The sequence below is a fragment of the Zeugodacus cucurbitae genome, chromosome 5 (assembly GCF_028554725.1).
Source record: "Zeugodacus cucurbitae isolate PBARC_wt_2022May chromosome 5, idZeuCucr1.2, whole genome shotgun sequence".
NCBI classification, from domain to species: domain Eukaryota; kingdom Metazoa; phylum Arthropoda; class Insecta; order Diptera; family Tephritidae; genus Zeugodacus; species Zeugodacus cucurbitae.
The window spans coordinates 524828-541735 of record NC_071670.1 but is presented as its reverse complement, the minus strand read 5'-3'; the positions used below and the strand labels follow the sequence as shown (position 1 = coordinate 541735).

General features: G+C 38.1%; 1 protein-coding gene across 26 annotated transcripts in view; it reads left to right on the top strand.

Moving 5' to 3' along the window:
* Window positions 1-16396, top strand: part of LOC105212689 (basement membrane-specific heparan sulfate proteoglycan core protein) — a 134914-nt gene extending 118518 nt beyond the window's left edge. For 22 of the 26 annotated variants that reach the window (XM_054231678.1, XM_054231693.1, XM_054231688.1 and 19 more), the window contains 14 exons: window positions 2-121; window positions 193-517; window positions 634-880; window positions 1017-1188; window positions 5552-5602; window positions 6789-7250; window positions 9663-9898; window positions 9972-10238; window positions 10307-11232; window positions 11300-11717; window positions 11790-12090; window positions 12155-12571; window positions 12641-12788; window positions 15879-16396. In XM_054231678.1, the coding sequence (XP_054087653.1) occupies window positions 2-121; window positions 193-517; window positions 634-880; window positions 1017-1188; window positions 5552-5602; window positions 6789-7250; window positions 9663-9898; window positions 9972-10238; window positions 10307-11232; window positions 11300-11717; window positions 11790-12090; window positions 12155-12571; window positions 12641-12788; window positions 15879-15921 (4133 nt within the window). In that variant the 3' untranslated portion in view covers window positions 15922-16396. The remainder of the gene's footprint in view (window position 1; window positions 122-192; window positions 518-633; window positions 881-1016; window positions 1189-5551; window positions 5603-6788; window positions 7251-9662; window positions 9899-9971; window positions 10239-10306; window positions 11233-11299; window positions 11718-11789; window positions 12091-12154; window positions 12572-12640; window positions 12789-15878) is intronic. The other 4 variants (XM_054231680.1, XM_054231679.1, XM_054231682.1 and 1 more) reach the window with 4 other exon arrangements.
* Window positions 16397-16908: the final 512 nt, after the last annotated feature.

The following is a 16908-nucleotide window of genomic DNA, read 5'->3' as shown; positions in this document are numbered from 1 at the left end:
GACGATGGTGATGTGATTCGTAATCCTTATTCAATTTATGCACGCCCGCCAACCTATGACCCACCACAGAACGTTTATCGCGCCAATAAAGGTGAAGACGTGAATCTAACGTGCGATCTTGGTAAGTTTAACAGCCCAGCCAGTACCTTTTGTACGTCGCCATTATTAAAACCTTCATTTATGCCCTTGTAGGACCTGAATGGATGACAAGTTGGCAACGGGAAGATGGCCGTCCACTGCCACCAAACTCTTACTTAAATCAAGGTAGCTTGATGATTCAAAAAGTGGAGGAGCAAAACAGCGGCAAATACATCTGCAATGCGTTGGACAACCGCGGCACCATTGTAGCATACCTTATCGCTGAGCTGATCCTTGTGCCCATTCCGCACATCACCTTCCATCCGAATATACCGATTTCAGTGACGGTTAATGACAACATCGACATCTATTGCGAAGTAACTGGCGAGCAACCGATCGAGGTGTCATGGCACACGGATCACAACCGCCCATTAACGAAGTAAGTGCACTATTCTTACTGATATTACCACATGATATTGTGACGACAACTATCGACCTGAATTTCATCGTCTAATTAACAATATGTGCTTGTCTTCTATTATTTTCTACTCGCAGCAACGCACGCATCGAAGGACAGTACCTACGCTTCAACGGCATTACGCCAGCTGATGCCGGTCGTTACTACTGCTCGGCTTCCAATCGCTACGGCAACACCACGAAAATGGCCGAAGTTATAGTTAACCGTCGAGGTGGCTACGTGCCATCACCACGTGCGCAGGATTACAACATACGCGAGGGTGAGGACGTAACACTAGAGTGTGATGTGCACTCCGTACGCGAACCGATACGTGGTGAAATCAAAGTAAGTGCTTGGAGCTCTTCAATGACAGTGACGCGATCAGAACTAAAATGCAAAGTGCTATTATTTTTCTACTCAGTGTGCATAACAAATTGTACTTTACTAACTAACCATGCTTTATTTTGTTTCCCCTTCGCAGTACGAATGGCATCGTGAAGATGGACGCCCACTGCCACGCAACGCTTTAATACGCGATCAACGACTCTATCTTCGCGGTGTACAGAAGTCGGATGAAGGCCGCTACGTTTGCGAGTCTTATACGACGGCCGGCGGTTACTCACCACCATCTGTTGTACAACTGAATATCAAGAGTGAGTATAAAGACAATCGTGGTAACTATGGAGGGGGCAGAAGGCGACGAAACAATGCTAAACGAGCTCATTAATTACAAGAAAACAAACTTATATGATAAAAAAAAAACAAAAACCAAAAAACAATACAAAGCAATTTTACGAGGAGCTTCATATGATAATCACTCATGCGAAGCATAAGTGAAAAGAATATGAAATATTAATGAACAAAGTTAGGCATATTTTTATACAAAAAAAAAAGAAAAAAATCGTTACTTGCTAACACCTTTTAATGCGAATTACTTTTATATATAATATACTTTACAATTAATAACGAAGAAAGAGCCAATGAAAACATTTGAATGCTTTGGGGCATGTTTAAGACGAAATTCGCAATGTGAGCCAAATTTCCACCACTGATTTTTCTTATTTAGCTGTTAGACCCACAATTTATTGCCACCCCGTGTGTTAACTCATGTCAAGTACCTACTTAACTAGTAGCTTCAATAGCTTCCACCTAAAACAACAACACTCAAATCCTCCAAGTTCTAACTTTTTGCTAACTCTTGTGATATTATTTTTGTATAAAGTGAAAACGAAATTGAAATCTGTAAATTCCGTACGAAACTAAACTCCATTTTGTAAATAGTATTAACAGCTAAACAGCAAAATATCCGAATTACCCGTTAAACAAAAAGAACAACACATAACCTTTGTATATATATATATATATATATTGTATAAATAGTGTAGTTTTGTAAACATATTTGTTATCTGGTGACGGTAAAAATCTCATTTGAATTGAACAACTCCATACGCAGTCTCACACCACAGACACCAACCTTAGCGAAACAGCCGAGACTTGCACCACGGAATCACGCGATTCCACCAAGCTCACACACCAAGTTCAGCGAATTCTCGTAGCAAGCAGAAACAAAGTAGAAATGTTTCGAAAACAAAAACAGTAAAAACCAAAAGCCAAATGCGAAATGCGAAAAATTACGAAAATTAAACATTTTAGTTAACTAATTTTACCAAATTATTACATTATTGTTATTATTGTAAAAATGAATAATTTACGCAAAATACTTGCATGCCAAATATTATGAATAACTACCCAAAACTACCAAAACTGCCCATGCATCCACATGGATCACACTCAACCTCTCAACTTCAAATCCTTAATCCCACACCCTCGAATCCATGACCGTTATCGTTTTGGTTTTTTTTCTAATCCCAACTATCCCACAAGTCCTAATATTATTTTTAAGCTCGATTTTGTTTAACTGCCCCTCAATTGCAATTTTTATTGTCAACACTTTCTCTCTGTCTCTCTGTTTTAATAATCGTAAACGTAAACGTAATCGTATAACATAATAATCTTAATGTCAAACGCAACAACTACAACAACTGGCTGCCATTGAATATATTTTGATAATTAAGTGGAAAAAGAATGAAAAGAAAATGAATAAATACACAGAATTTATTAACAATTTCACCTTGAATGAATTATTAATTTCGTCAATTTCGTTAATTTCGTCTATGAAAAGTTTCCCGTCCCGTCCGGTATTTTGGTTGATTCAGTTACGCCTGCTTTGTGCTGCACGTCGTGCCAAATGCCGATTCTTCTGATGTATGTATGTATATTTTCGAAACTGCGTAACATATTTTTGAGCACGCGTTCTGAAAATCGTACGACTACATAGCAGATTTGGCATTTGCTCATGCGTGTCACTTTTTTGTTTATTATTTGCCAAAGCTTTATTTATTCGATATCATTTTTTATGTTATTCGAATTTGCAACAGCTTCACACGCCGCTTAACTGATTTAGTGCTGCCAAATTGACTGGCATTTGTCCGATTAATTTTGGTTGTGGATCTTTCGAAATTATCGCTTCTCAGTTTCCTTCCCTCCCCCCATCATCTTCGGTGTATTCTTTGTGCTGTTTTCTCTAACGCGTCACACACGTCCAACTTCCCACCAACTTGTTGTTCAGCGTTCCACCACTGTCACAATTCATACACTTTTCTCTCCTCTTCACCTTACTTTACATTGTTTTTCCACTTGTTGCCTACCACACAGACGCCATACACACACGCACATACACTTTTCACTTTTATATTTGAATTTGAATGTCCTACGAATGTAACGTAAAGTAAAAAATTTTAAACTTATAAATTGCTTCACGATTTTAATGTTATTTAATTTGCTAAGAAAGCTCATGTTTAAGCTTTCATAGTGTAATTTGTGAAAGCTTTGTTACCGTAGCATGGAATCATAAATTATGTTATATCAAATTTAATAAATTCTTTTGAATAATTTCATTTACTCTTATGAATTTTGAATTTTGAACAGTTTCGTGAGCTTTCATTACTTAAAATAATATAAACTAAAAAAACTCTCAATAAACTCATTTTGCTTTTTTTACTTTAAAAACAGAACTTAAATTAAAACTATATTTAATTTGAGCTTCAGACACTTTTCAACACTTAACACTTTACAAGCAACCGAATTCATGCCATGGAAGCTTTTCCTGTCCATTGTCACATCACATACTTAACACTTTCTCTCTTTGCCACTTCTTTTAACTATTATACAATATTTACATATGTACATATCATATTTTAGCGGTTTATTGTTGAGTGTTTAATATGATTCATCATTGAGTGTTACATCGAAACAAGCCTACATACACTTATATATATACATTTTTTTTTTGTAAAAGTTAAGCGTCATTAGTTCTATGTATATATGTCTGTATGTATGTATAAAGATCATTTGTAGTTTAATTTATATGTTGTAAACAATAAGTATAAATATTAGCATAGCTTTGTGTAAGACAAACGCCGTCAAATACTCAAACTTACTGTCATTTTAGTAGAGTCGCACCCTATACTCGTGTATACATATGTATTTAACTATATAAGTTGTTGATCACCATTTCAAATATTATTGTAATCAACAAGTGTATTGCGTCGAGTGAAAGCTTTCATCGAAAGCTCATTTTAAGTTGTGTGTAAGCGAACGCTGAAAATTTTTTCCACTTTTTGCGTCAGTTTTATTCAACTTAATGTGAGCTTTGATTGAAAGTTCTGGCAAAAGCTCTCCGGAAATACTCTGAAAGCTTTATTTGCATACTTGCGCTGTGTTCCAATACCGATTTGTAATACCTCCATTACCTTTACGCATAACAAACCGCACACACATAAACACATCAATTAGACCATTTCCATAATTTCGCACACAACTGTAGTTTCAAGCACACAATTCCACATCCAATACGTGCACCAATTTAATTATTTGGTGGTGTGGTAATGTGTGGTGACTTTCAACGGAACCGGATACCAGCAACCAGCACACAGTGTTAACCGTTATCGTAAAAACAGTACACATCACTCCACTAGTAATTTATGTTCTATGTACTATCTCTGTACGCCTTTCACTCACACACGCGCACACTCTTTCTCTCTCTCACTCTCACTCTCCACGTTTCTCTATCCATATGTATTTGTTCGCCTATCTATCTAGCTCTCTGTGTTCACTTCTACACCAACGGTTTAGTAAATGTTTGTACTCCCTTGTCTCCTGTACTTGTTGTAGGTTCCGTAGATTTTCAATAAGTTAAATCAGTTTGTCAATTGGAATAAATTTTATTTTTGCAAATGAAAGTCAAACTTTGCTGCGAAGCAAAGGAACAAAAACTGAGACGCATCAAAATTAAGAAACTTATTTTTTAAATCAAATTTCATAAACTTGCTTTTTTTGTTGTTAATTCCGTTAACATTCGCGAAAAGTACAAAATTAGAACAAAAAAAAACAGTTATCTTTATTTATTAAATGCTGCTTCTTTTTATTTCTCTCTTTATCTTTCTTTCTCTCTCATCTTCAACTTACTCTCTGCTACACTTCAAAAATGTGGCGAAATTATTTTGCCAAATGAAAATGTAAAAAAATGTGTACAACATGATACAACTACAACAACGAAATCAATTTGTGCCACTCGCAAACTCGCAAAATCAAAAACAACAACATACAACGCCTCATTCACACAAACATACAAACACACATTTACACACATGAACACCATCAACTCGACAAACCATCAACGTTCGTATGCCTCATCGTAACACAAACAATTTCATAAACCGAAACAAAACATAAAAAATGTCATCAAAAACAAAAATCATCCGAATGCCAAAATCACCAAAATCGCCACGAACCCATTAAACGATAACAATAACTGGAACTCGTTTGATCAATCAAACGGTAACGCCAACGGCATCCTTCGACTACTCCAAACTCCGAATGCACCCAATATGAAACTCGAAAAACGAACATATGCTCGCTCGTTCGCCCATCATGCATATACTCGTACTATTTCAGGAGGTTACAGCATAAGTGAGGTCCCCTGCGTCGTATTCTATATCTGTACAGGTGTGTGGAACAATAATTTACCTCGTAAAATTTACTTAGTTAGAAACCATGTTGGCTAGTGGCTGTGCCGAATAGTACTCGTAGTTGTAATAGCAAGTGCAAAAACAAAAGCAAAAAAAAATGAATAATATTCGAGGCTTTTATTAAAGTCGTTTGTGAGTCACTGTCTTGTTTGGAAATGAAATGTATTACTTACTAATTTAGATCGATTCGTAGTTAGTGGAGTAGAAAAGGAGTTATACGAACAAAAAAACATAAAACTGTATATAATAAGCCTCGAAGTAAGAAAAAACAAAAAAAAAACGTACTATAAGCAAGCCTGCCATTCCATTGTAATATAAACTCCTTTTTTTGGAATTTGTTTTTTCGTAGCTAGCAGTTTCTAACCGAATTTCTAAGTTATATAAATATTCAATATAAACATTCCTCCTTTGTAAGAAAAAATGCCAAACATTCTCCAGGAAACTAAAGGATCTCCAACGAAATATATATTAGCGAGAATTTTAGATTAAAATACTGGTTTTGTGTTACTCGCGTTTGGAGTTAAACAACCGAACGGCGAAATTATTTAAAATTATTTAATACATACGATTTGATTAAACTATATAAACGATATTTAGGCTGAGCGCATAGTGGAGTGAAGTGCGTTTCTTATTCAACGTGTGTGCACGCTCCACTATGCGCCTAGCCTTAGAATACTTATTTTTGAAAATTAAAATTCGATTTACTATAAGTATTTGGCGTGAAGGCGTTGCTAAGCGCTCCTTTTTGATATTCCGGAATTTGCATTTAAATTTTATTTAGTTTTCAATCGCTTAGCAGCGCGCTTAATGCCCCATACAGTAGCCTGTAGTTTGTATGTACTTGTATATGTAGCAGTAGCTGTAGCTGTAGTAGTATACGTTTGATGAACGCGTAGTGTTGTTTGTGTAATTTTAATTTCGTTCATTTGAATTCATTTTCGGCATATGACATTCTTGCCTAATGAAACAACTATTTTATTTTCATATTTTCTCACCTCTCTACCCCACATATTACGTTCTCACCTGCCCCTCATCGCTTACTGTGCCTCATTTTCGCTCGCAACGTTGCTTTTTGTTGTCGTTAATTGCAAACGCATCAACTGTTTATCGCGCGCGTTCGTTTTCCACACAATCCACATACCACATTCGACGCACGCGCAAAGATTTCAAAGCACCCAAAGCGATCGTCTCCAAGCCGCCCACACGCCTCTCTTACACTTGCCAGCCGAACGACTTCAAGTGCGTCTCGCATCCGCACACCTGCATCAAGGCGTCGATGGTGTGCGACGGCATACACGACTGCACCGATCATTCGGACGAGTTCAATTGCACACCGCCACAGGCGCTCTCCACCGCGGCGACAGCACAGACGGTAACGCCACCTACACCAACACCGCTGCCACCGCCGATGAGTGTGCTGCCATCGAAAAAGTCGGCGCCTACACTGAAACCGTCGCCGAAGCCATCGCAGAAACCGAGCTACAAGCGCTGGAAGAAGCGACACAGCAGCCATAGCAGCCACAAGGAGCGGCGCAACAACCGCACGCACACACACAAGCGCAAACAGCGACTGCGGCTGAAAAAGCGACGCCACCTGCTGCCGACGACCATTTTCCGTCCATTCGGTTTGTTTTGAATTGCTCTGTCTTCCTTTTTGTTTGGTTTTTGTTTTTGTGGCGCACCTTAATTTGGACTTAAACTTTGTATTTCTTACGTAAATGGAACAGGCGCACGCACACACACGCTTCTGTAACTTTTAGTTTTGTGAACTATTTCTGTTTTGTACTCACATTGAGGTTAAGTTGTAGGACGCAATCGTATTACAAGCGAGCACACCGTACGCATGTGTAGAAACGTATTTAGTTATAAACGGAGATTGTGGTTTAAACGAAAGACAAAACGGTTTTTTCTAACACCTTGTAAGTGCCTAAAAGCGATCTGGCAAAATGCAGACACCAATAACCTTACCTCTCGGTGGCGCGTTGGCGTAGAATGTGTGATATTAAACATATTTGCACAACCCCTGAAAATCCCTCCAGTAAATTTGTATATAAACACGCACAAGCGCCTAAAAGCATACTTGTCATTTATTGCAAACAATCACAATCCTTGCCTTGGACGGTCCACTGGTGAAGGATAATGGAAAATTACATCATTTGAAAGTGTTTGGTATAAAATTTTTACAAATTGTCTGTCATTCGAAGTTGCTTTATAAGCATTTTGAAATTATTTTCAAAAAAGTTCAAACCGCAAAATTTGCAGTGGCCGGCCCCTACCTCCCATTCCAACATTACTCCCAAATACACTCTTGTCGCCTACTTTCCGCACATGAGCCGAGCATTTCGATGTGATATATTGAAACATCGTTGACTTGTAAATATTTTGACGACTTTAGATTTAAGTTCGTAGGTTCTTGCAGCAACACAAACCCATTGTAAGTACCAAAGCGGTGAGCTAGAGCAGCCAAAGCGCTCTGCTTGGAAATTATGCCGTTAAGTAAGCTTACTCGTATTTATGTACATATAGCTAGTATATATTTATATATTGCAATAGCACTCGTATATGTATGTATGTACTAGTGTATTAGTGTATTTATAAATATATATACATACTGTAGTAGAGATGTTAAGTATCCATAGCGTTATGTACGATTAGAAAGTATAAATTTGCTTATATATATGTATGTATTATATGTATATATGTAGGTAGTTTGTGTGCATGTAAATACATGTGCATATGTATGTACGTCACCGATAAACTTACACACACACCCACGCATGCATTAGACACTCTCGACTGCCTTCATTTATCACACACACACACACATTCACATTTATAAACACATGTATTTAGCTATTTAGACTTGCATGCGATTTTATTTGGCTTTCTAACGACATCATTACTAAAAATAATGCGAAATATCCTTGAATCTCAAAAAGAAATCCGTACCAAAATTTTGTAATTAAAACCGCACTAATCGATTTTCGAAAAAAAAAAATTAATTTGTTTCGATTACAAAATTCTTATTATTTTAACATTATTAGTATTGTTATTATTATTATTATTATTATTATTTTTATTGAAATCGGCTTTTGAATTGTTTTTGAGTTGATTTATTTTTGAATTTTGTTGCTTTTGTCCGGTTATTGATTGTCTGATCCATTTTGGCATTGGTAGTAGTTAATTCCCCCCAAATTGCTCCCGACAATTCCTCCCAATTACAAAATGAAGACACCAACAACTCACCTTGTCTACTCTCATCTGTAAACTTAGTATTTTGTATAACTTTGTTAGCTTAAAATGTTGAATTTATGTTGTAAACAAATTGATTTTTCCAAATTTTGCTAATCGTTGTATTTTCTCTACTTCTCCCCACCACTTCAATCCGCCACCATCTCAACCACCGCCGAAATATATCCCCTCATCCACATCCACTTCCTAAACAACCAACCAATCCTACTACCACCAACCACCAACCAAACCAAACGCTTGTCGAATAATCGCCTCGACTTCTGTTTGTCATCCATGTCGTTGCTACTTTGTGTGTTCGTTCAAAATGCAAATCGAAAACAACTCAAAAATACTCGAAAATGCGCAAATACCGAAATTGGCCAACAACTTGAAATTATCGTCATCCAAATGTTATCGATAACACATCGCCAATCGCCTTACTCGTCACACGTCACACGTCCATCGCCAAACATATCGACTTGTAACTCATTCTTTGTAACTTAAAATTTTCAAATATCAACTAATTGCAAACCAAAAACAAATACAAAAACATCATCACAAAAACAAAAAAACGCTGTTCATCAAATATACAAAAACCCAAAAAAAATATGTGCGTGTATGTGTTTGCGTGCTGCACTTGGTATGGCCTGTGAATTGACGTTGCCACCCGCTTTGCATTCGTTTGAATGACTGTTCGGTACGCTGGTTGGTCAATATTTCGATTTCGATCATTTTCACTATCGATAAATGCGCATGCACAAATCGATAAATAATATGCAATATGCGCACGCACACAATAACAATAGCAGCGGCAGTGCCAACACTTCGTTTGCCCCAACTACCACAACCATTACCGGAGCTCTCCACCCCACCTCCACCACCGCAGACCCATCCACGCGACCGCAGTCTGAAGCTAGATCAGCAGTCGTCGCAATTGCGCGTCGGCGAGTCAACAGAGGTCGAGTGTTACTCCTCGGACAGCAGCTACACGGATGTCGTTTGGGAACGCGCCGATGGCTTGCCACTACCATCAAACATACAGGTTAGTTATAGCAACATTGCATTCTCTCTTCCGCTTCCTCATTCTTATATTTGCTTACTGCTCTCATTTATAGCAAATCGGCAATCGTCTCGTGATCTCGCATGTCTCCGCCTCTGACGCTGGTGACTACCGCTGCAAGTGTAAGACCGACGAGGGCGAACTCTACACCACCAGCTACACGCTAGGTATCGAAGAGTGGCCGCACGAATGGAAACGTCCGAAGTTGGTACATGCGAACGTTGGCTCCTCCGCCCAGCTGAACTGCGATGCCGATGTACCCGGCAGTTATCGTTGGTCTCGCCAATACGGTCAAATGCAAAGTGATCGCGATCTGTACAATGTGAGACTGACTTTTACAGTCCATTTGCTGTATGCTTACTATTTATAATTGGTCCCTCTTTCTTACAGGAACGCCTAGAATTACAGGATGTGCAAGCAAATGATGCCGGCACCTACATTTGCACGTCAAGCACACCAGACGGACAGTCAGTGGATTATCCCGTTATACTAGTGGTCACCGGTGCGATACCACGTTTCCACCAGGAGCCCATCAGCTACATGTCTTTCCCCACATTGCCCGAATCGTACATCAAGTTCAACTTTGACATTACATTCCGCCCCGAGCAGGCCGATGGTCTGTTGCTGTTCAACGGTCAGAAGCGCGGTAGCGGTGACTACATTTCCCTCTCGCTAAAGGATCGCTATCCCGAATTCCGTTTTGATTTCGACGGCAAACCAATGGTCATACGTTCCGAGCGCCCAGTTTCACTCAACGAATGGCACACAGTGCGCGTGAATCGTTTCCGTCGCGATGGCTACATACAGGTCGACGACCAACATCCAGTCGCCTTCCCCACACTAGCGCAAATCTCACCATTGGATCTCATCGAAGACTTGTACATCGGTGGAGTGCCGAACTGGGATATGTTGCCGCATGACGCTATCGACCAGAAAGTTGGTTTCGTTGGTTGCATTAGTCGCCTTACTCTTCAAGGCACCATTGTCGAGTTGATGAAGGAGGCGAAACTAAAGGAGGGTGTCACCGCGTGTCGTCCATGTCAAGAAAATCCTTGCGAGAACGGCGGTATCTGTCTTGAGAGCCAAACAGAAGTGGCGTACACATGCATCTGTCAGCAGGGCTGGACCGGACACAACTGTGGCGTTGAAGGTACGCAATGCACTCCGGGTATTTGTGGCAGCGGACGTTGTGAGAACACCGAAACCGGCATGGAATGCCTCTGTCCGTTGAACAAGACCGGCGATCGTTGCCAGTATATTGAGCACTTGAATGAGAACAGCTTGGCATTCAAGCTCAACAGCTATGCAGCCTATCCGTAAGTGCCACTGATTTTGTTTCAGCACTTTTAACTTCTCTACTGTTCCATTATTTGCATTCCACAGTTCGCCACGCGCCTCCAAACTGAATGTGAAATTCAAGGTTAGACCAAATTCCCTACAGGATGCAATACTACTGTACGCAGCCGAATCCAAACTGCCCAGCGGCGACTTCATTGCTGTACTGCTGCGCGACAAACACGTTGAGTTGATTATCAACACCGGCGCACGCCTGAACCCTGTGTTGGTGCGTTCACAGAATCCATTACCAGTAAACAAATGGACCGAAATCGAGGTATCCCGTCGCTTCGGCGAAGGCATCTTACGTGTTGGCAATGAACCGGAGCAACGTGCCAAGGCAACGAAGTTGGCGCGCATGCTGTACATAAAAACTCCGCTATACGTGGGCGGCTATGATCATGAAAATGTCAAACTCAACCGCGACGTAAACATTACACAAGGCTTCGATGGCTGCATTTCTGGCGTAAGTCTCTATCACAATTTGTAGAGTTTTCTTTAATAACATATTTTCACATATCACTCACTATTTCTTCAGTTGTTCGAGGGTCAACGTCAAATCCACCTCATTGCCGATGTTGTGGACGCAGCCAACATCCAGAACTGTGGCGAAATCAACGAGATCGATCAGAATGAGTCCTTCGACAACTTCGAGCAGGATGCCACAAAGCTCCAGCCAGCGACGGGCACACAGAGCAAAGCACAAATTGATAAGATGGACCAACAAGTAGACGCTTGCGCCAGTGACCCCTGTGAAAATGGCGGCAGCTGTAGCGTACATGATGGCGAAGCAGTTTGTGCGTGCCCAATTGGCTTCACCGGCAAACATTGCGAAGAACGTAAGTCGCAGAGCACACAACTCAGTTGTCCGTTGCTTACAATAAAGCATTTTCCCCTTTGTAGACATAACTCTCGTATATGACGCCAATTTCCATGGCAACGGCTATCTGGAGATCAACCGTGATCAATTCAACTCGGACGTCGAACAAAAATACTCATTCGCAGCGATGGTTTTCTCCACAACCGATCCCAATGGCCTGCTACTCTGGTGGGGCCAGAAGAAGGACGAGGAATATACGGGACAGGACTTCATGGCGTTGGCCATAGTTGATGGCACCGTGGAATTCTCGTTCCGTCTCAACGGCGAGGAAACCGTCATACGCAATCCGGACAAGCGCATCGACGATGGCGGACGTCACATTGTTTTGATTAAGCGCACGGACAACACTGCCGTACTGGAGTTGGATCACCTGTTGGATGCGGGCGAAACACGTCCCACCGGCAAGGACCAAATGAGCCTACCGGGACATGTGTTCATTGGTAAGTGCAAACACAACTTCAACAAGCCTGAGTATGCTTACTGATCGCCTGGCCTGGCTTTATTTGCAGGTGGCACGCCAGACGTAGCCAAATTCACGGGCGGCCGCTACACCAAGAACTTCAACGGTTGCGTGCGCGTCGTGGAGGGTGAAGCGCGAGGCATCATACAGCTGGGCACTGCGGCCATCAGCGGCCAAAATGTGGATACGTGTCCGCAGTAAGTTGAAACCAATATTTAGTTACTGACGTAGAACCACTTAAGTTATGCACTAAAAAGTTAGCTAACAGCGTAAGAGACCCCCTATTTTGTATGTGCACAGACATATGTTTAAGATAAGTGATTTGTATTCCCTCAACGCATGCTGCTCCGTTATGCCTGGAATTGCAGCAGTTGGAATCCGTCAAGCTTAGTTTACCACGAAATCGACTTTATGGACGCGCGCTTCGATCCGTCGCTCTTCGACGAGTTCGACCAACCGCCACCGGTACATATACTCTACCCGCGACCCACCAACAACAACCCCTACTACCGAAGCAGTGCACCGAACGCCGCCTACTCCCAAACGAACAGCATGCACTTGGAGTGCGTTGTGCGGTGGAGAATCGATTCGCTAGGCGGCTGCTGCTTGCCGCTGGCGCTGACAATCACACTGCTGGCGTATGTACACTCGTGTGCTCAAAATGTGTTGTCGCGTGGCAGTTTTCAGGCGCAGAGGAGGAAGACCAAAGCGGGCGCCCTCAAATAACGCCGGGAGAATACTTGCTTCGACTTAGAAATACTCGTCTATGCCTACGGACGACTACTCGTATAACAGTTCAACAGTAAAGGCTTATAATTAGCAATGCAGAATGGCGACAATTGCCAACTCATCGACTTAGATCTCTAAGAAAGCGTCTATATTGTTTGAAAGTTACATTTAATGTGGTTAATATGCGCTTGTGTGTGTTTAGCCGCGCTAAAATGCTAAGTATAATCGTGTATGTGGGGAATTTGTGCCTAAATTAGCGAATATGGGGGACGAATCGTAGTCCTTAGCATGTTGTAAGCCTTAGAGTGGGTCAACACCCTAACTGTTAATGGCTAATTGAGAAACGCGCTTATTGATAATGGTTAGTTAGTTCGTGCTGTTAGGCGAATAATCGTGTTCTTGGCTTTTGCGGCTGAGTGTACTAAGCTTAGCTAGTGTGCGTTTTTAAGACGCATATTCATACTTGCATATGTACATACATACATACTTAAAATATATAGAATATACATATTATGAAGTAAAAAAAAGAAAATGTGCTAAAGGTTTCTATGAACAAATTATGAAATAGATAAGTGAAATAGTCAAAGTTTACTGCAGCGGAAAACTTTTGTTGGAAATCACACTAAAAAAAGAATCCACGAGGTGTGTTCAAAAAATATCGGAAATTTTAAAATTTCCAATTGTAAAAAAGTCCAATGATATTTTTTCTGTGTTAATATACATGCTCCTGAAATACAATAAAATTCTCAGCTGTATTCATTGCTTACTTTGCCTGTGGCAGTCGCTAAAGGTAGTCGTTTGTTAAAAGCTCACACTTCGTTGCTCGTTCGTGAATTCTTAAGCAAAATTGTAAGGTGCCCCAGTATCAATATTCGCCAGACATGACTTCGTGTGACGCCGTTTCGTATTTCCAAAAATAAAAAGAACATTAAAGGGCCGTCGTTCTACAATTATACGAGAAATGGCTAAAAGAGCCAAAGGCTAATCGAAAAACCTAAATTGTAAAATGGTTCGATGATGGAAAAATATCGAAGAGGACTATTTCGACAACATTAATATAGACGAATGAACCATTTTTTTTCACAAAAATAATTTTCCCGTTATTTTTTGAACACACCCCGTAGTTATTAAAAACTTTATAAATAAGTTTGTTGAAATTTTATTCAGTATTTATGGTTTGAAAATTTTTTTAAGATTATAGCTGAAACAAAATGTTTTCAACATAATTTGAGTTTGATATACTGTTAGATAAAAAATTTAATTTTAGAAATTTTTTTAAAAATTTTCTGAATAATTTCCCATTTTGTCTTTTAGATTTTTTAATTTATAAATTCTTTTGTTTTGCATTTCCTTCATTGAATTTTGAATTCCATATTCAAAAACTATCTAAAAACTAACCTAAAAATATGAACATTCACAAAAAGAGTCAATTAAAAAATGAAAATTCAAATATACATAAAATGTAAATAAATATATCAACAATATATCAACAATAATGTTAAGAAAAATAAGAAAATATTAGCAAATACTATTATTCCTTAAAGTGACTGAGCGCCAGCAGAACAGCATGCTTTCAAGCTTATGGAGAATGCTTGGAAAATATTTGGCAGTTTGAAAATTGCTTGAATTTAGTGTATTAAAAATTAAAAATAAATATTATTTTAAAAATAAATTTAGCATCATAGTAATTTATATAAAAAAAATTATTGAAATATACAGTTATAGTTAAAAATATATAATATGCGTAATAATAATATGCATACAAATAAAATAAAATATATAAATATGAATATGTATAAGTGTAGCTTAAATATTTATGAAAAAATATGAAAATTAAATAACAAAAATATGAAAATATGTATGTATGTATGTGTTATAGTTAATTGTTGCATTAGCAAAATATTGTAATTAATTTGTAAGAATAACTATTCGATTGTGTGCTGTGAAACGGATCAATAATACGCATTTTGTAGAATTGCGCCAACTACAGTTAATTCATTAGTTAGTCAAAAGGTGGGCGATAGCAATGGCACATGAGACTGGTTGAGGTTAGAGTTTACTTTTCTGCTTTAAAAGAAAATTTTGTTATAAAAATGTATAGTGATCGGGATGACCTGTGATCACACACAAGTATATTACAATAAGCAATGTTTATTGGAGAATTTGCGAAGAATATTATTTAAAAAAAGGAAAAATATTGATTTGCAAACATCTTATATTATTTTTGGTATTTTTTTATTTGATTCATATTCATATTTTTTCATATGTTATACTTTATAATATACTTGTTGTTGATATATGAAATAATATTATATTATTGTTAATTAAAAAAATAATAATAATTTAAGTTTTATTTTAAAAATTAAATTTATTCATCAATATTTTTTTCTTTATTTTATTTTAATTATTTTTAGCTATTTTTAATCTAGTCAAATATTCCAACGAAGTATTATTTTTTACATATTCTCTAATTTATTTAAATTTTTAATTACAAAAATATTTTATTGCATTTTTCTCACTTTCCGTTTTCGTTTCATTTTCGTTTTCATCCAAAACAGAGCCGACGATGAACCGCTTGGCACCGAACCACCAGTCGTTTGAGCATAGCTTTTACAATTATATATAATATACATATTTTTTTATAAATACAAATTGTTCTTAAGTTACAACAACAAATCACACACACACACTCACACGAACAAGCAAATGAACGGATGTGGCAGCGGAAATGCAGTTGTCTTCGAGAAGTACGAAACCAATCGCCGCATTACTGCTTTGCCTCTGCACTCTTCTTGTAATAAATCTTAACTTAAGCGCACTAATAACTTTATAACGAAAAAGTTAATTGTAATGAAATAATGTGTCATATATTTTGCAATAATTTCTTAAACATAAGTCTAATATTTTTTAAAGTGTTGAAGAGTAAGGAGAATGGGAAATTCCAAACGCCAAATAGTCGACTACATTCAAAAACTGCCCTTTCGGAGATTTTTTTTCAGTTGCATTTAAATTAAAATTGTAGAGAAACTAACCAAACTCACCACTAATGTCAGCACACAACTCACCACTTCGCTTACGAACGCAATTTACAGTTATGTTTAAGCGAAGTCGAAGTGTGTTGAACAAGAGAACGCGCTGCCGGAAAAGCAGGTTTTATTTCGAATTTAATGCTCAAATGATGATTTCTTTCAAACATAACCTCTGGTTGTTATGGAAGTGGAAATGCAAAACACAACGCCAGTCTAATATTAATGAATACTACTAATGCATTGAAACATTTCTATGTAATAATTAATTTTTCTACTTATATTTGTATGTAAATCGAAAAATCGAGAAACAAAAAACAAAAATGGATATAATTATCATAATAATGTAATAATGGCAAGCAATTGTATAAAGCGTTAATAACTCAATAAATTATTAATATTAAAATGTTAATATGAATTATTATAAAATGGACGACTAAAATAAACGAAAGAATGTTCGAAAATATATACAACAATCTTGTTTCATTTATTTTTGTATAATAAAAAAGCAAAATTTCTTTGAATTTTTCCGAATTTCGTTTTTTTTTATTTTTTATTTTCT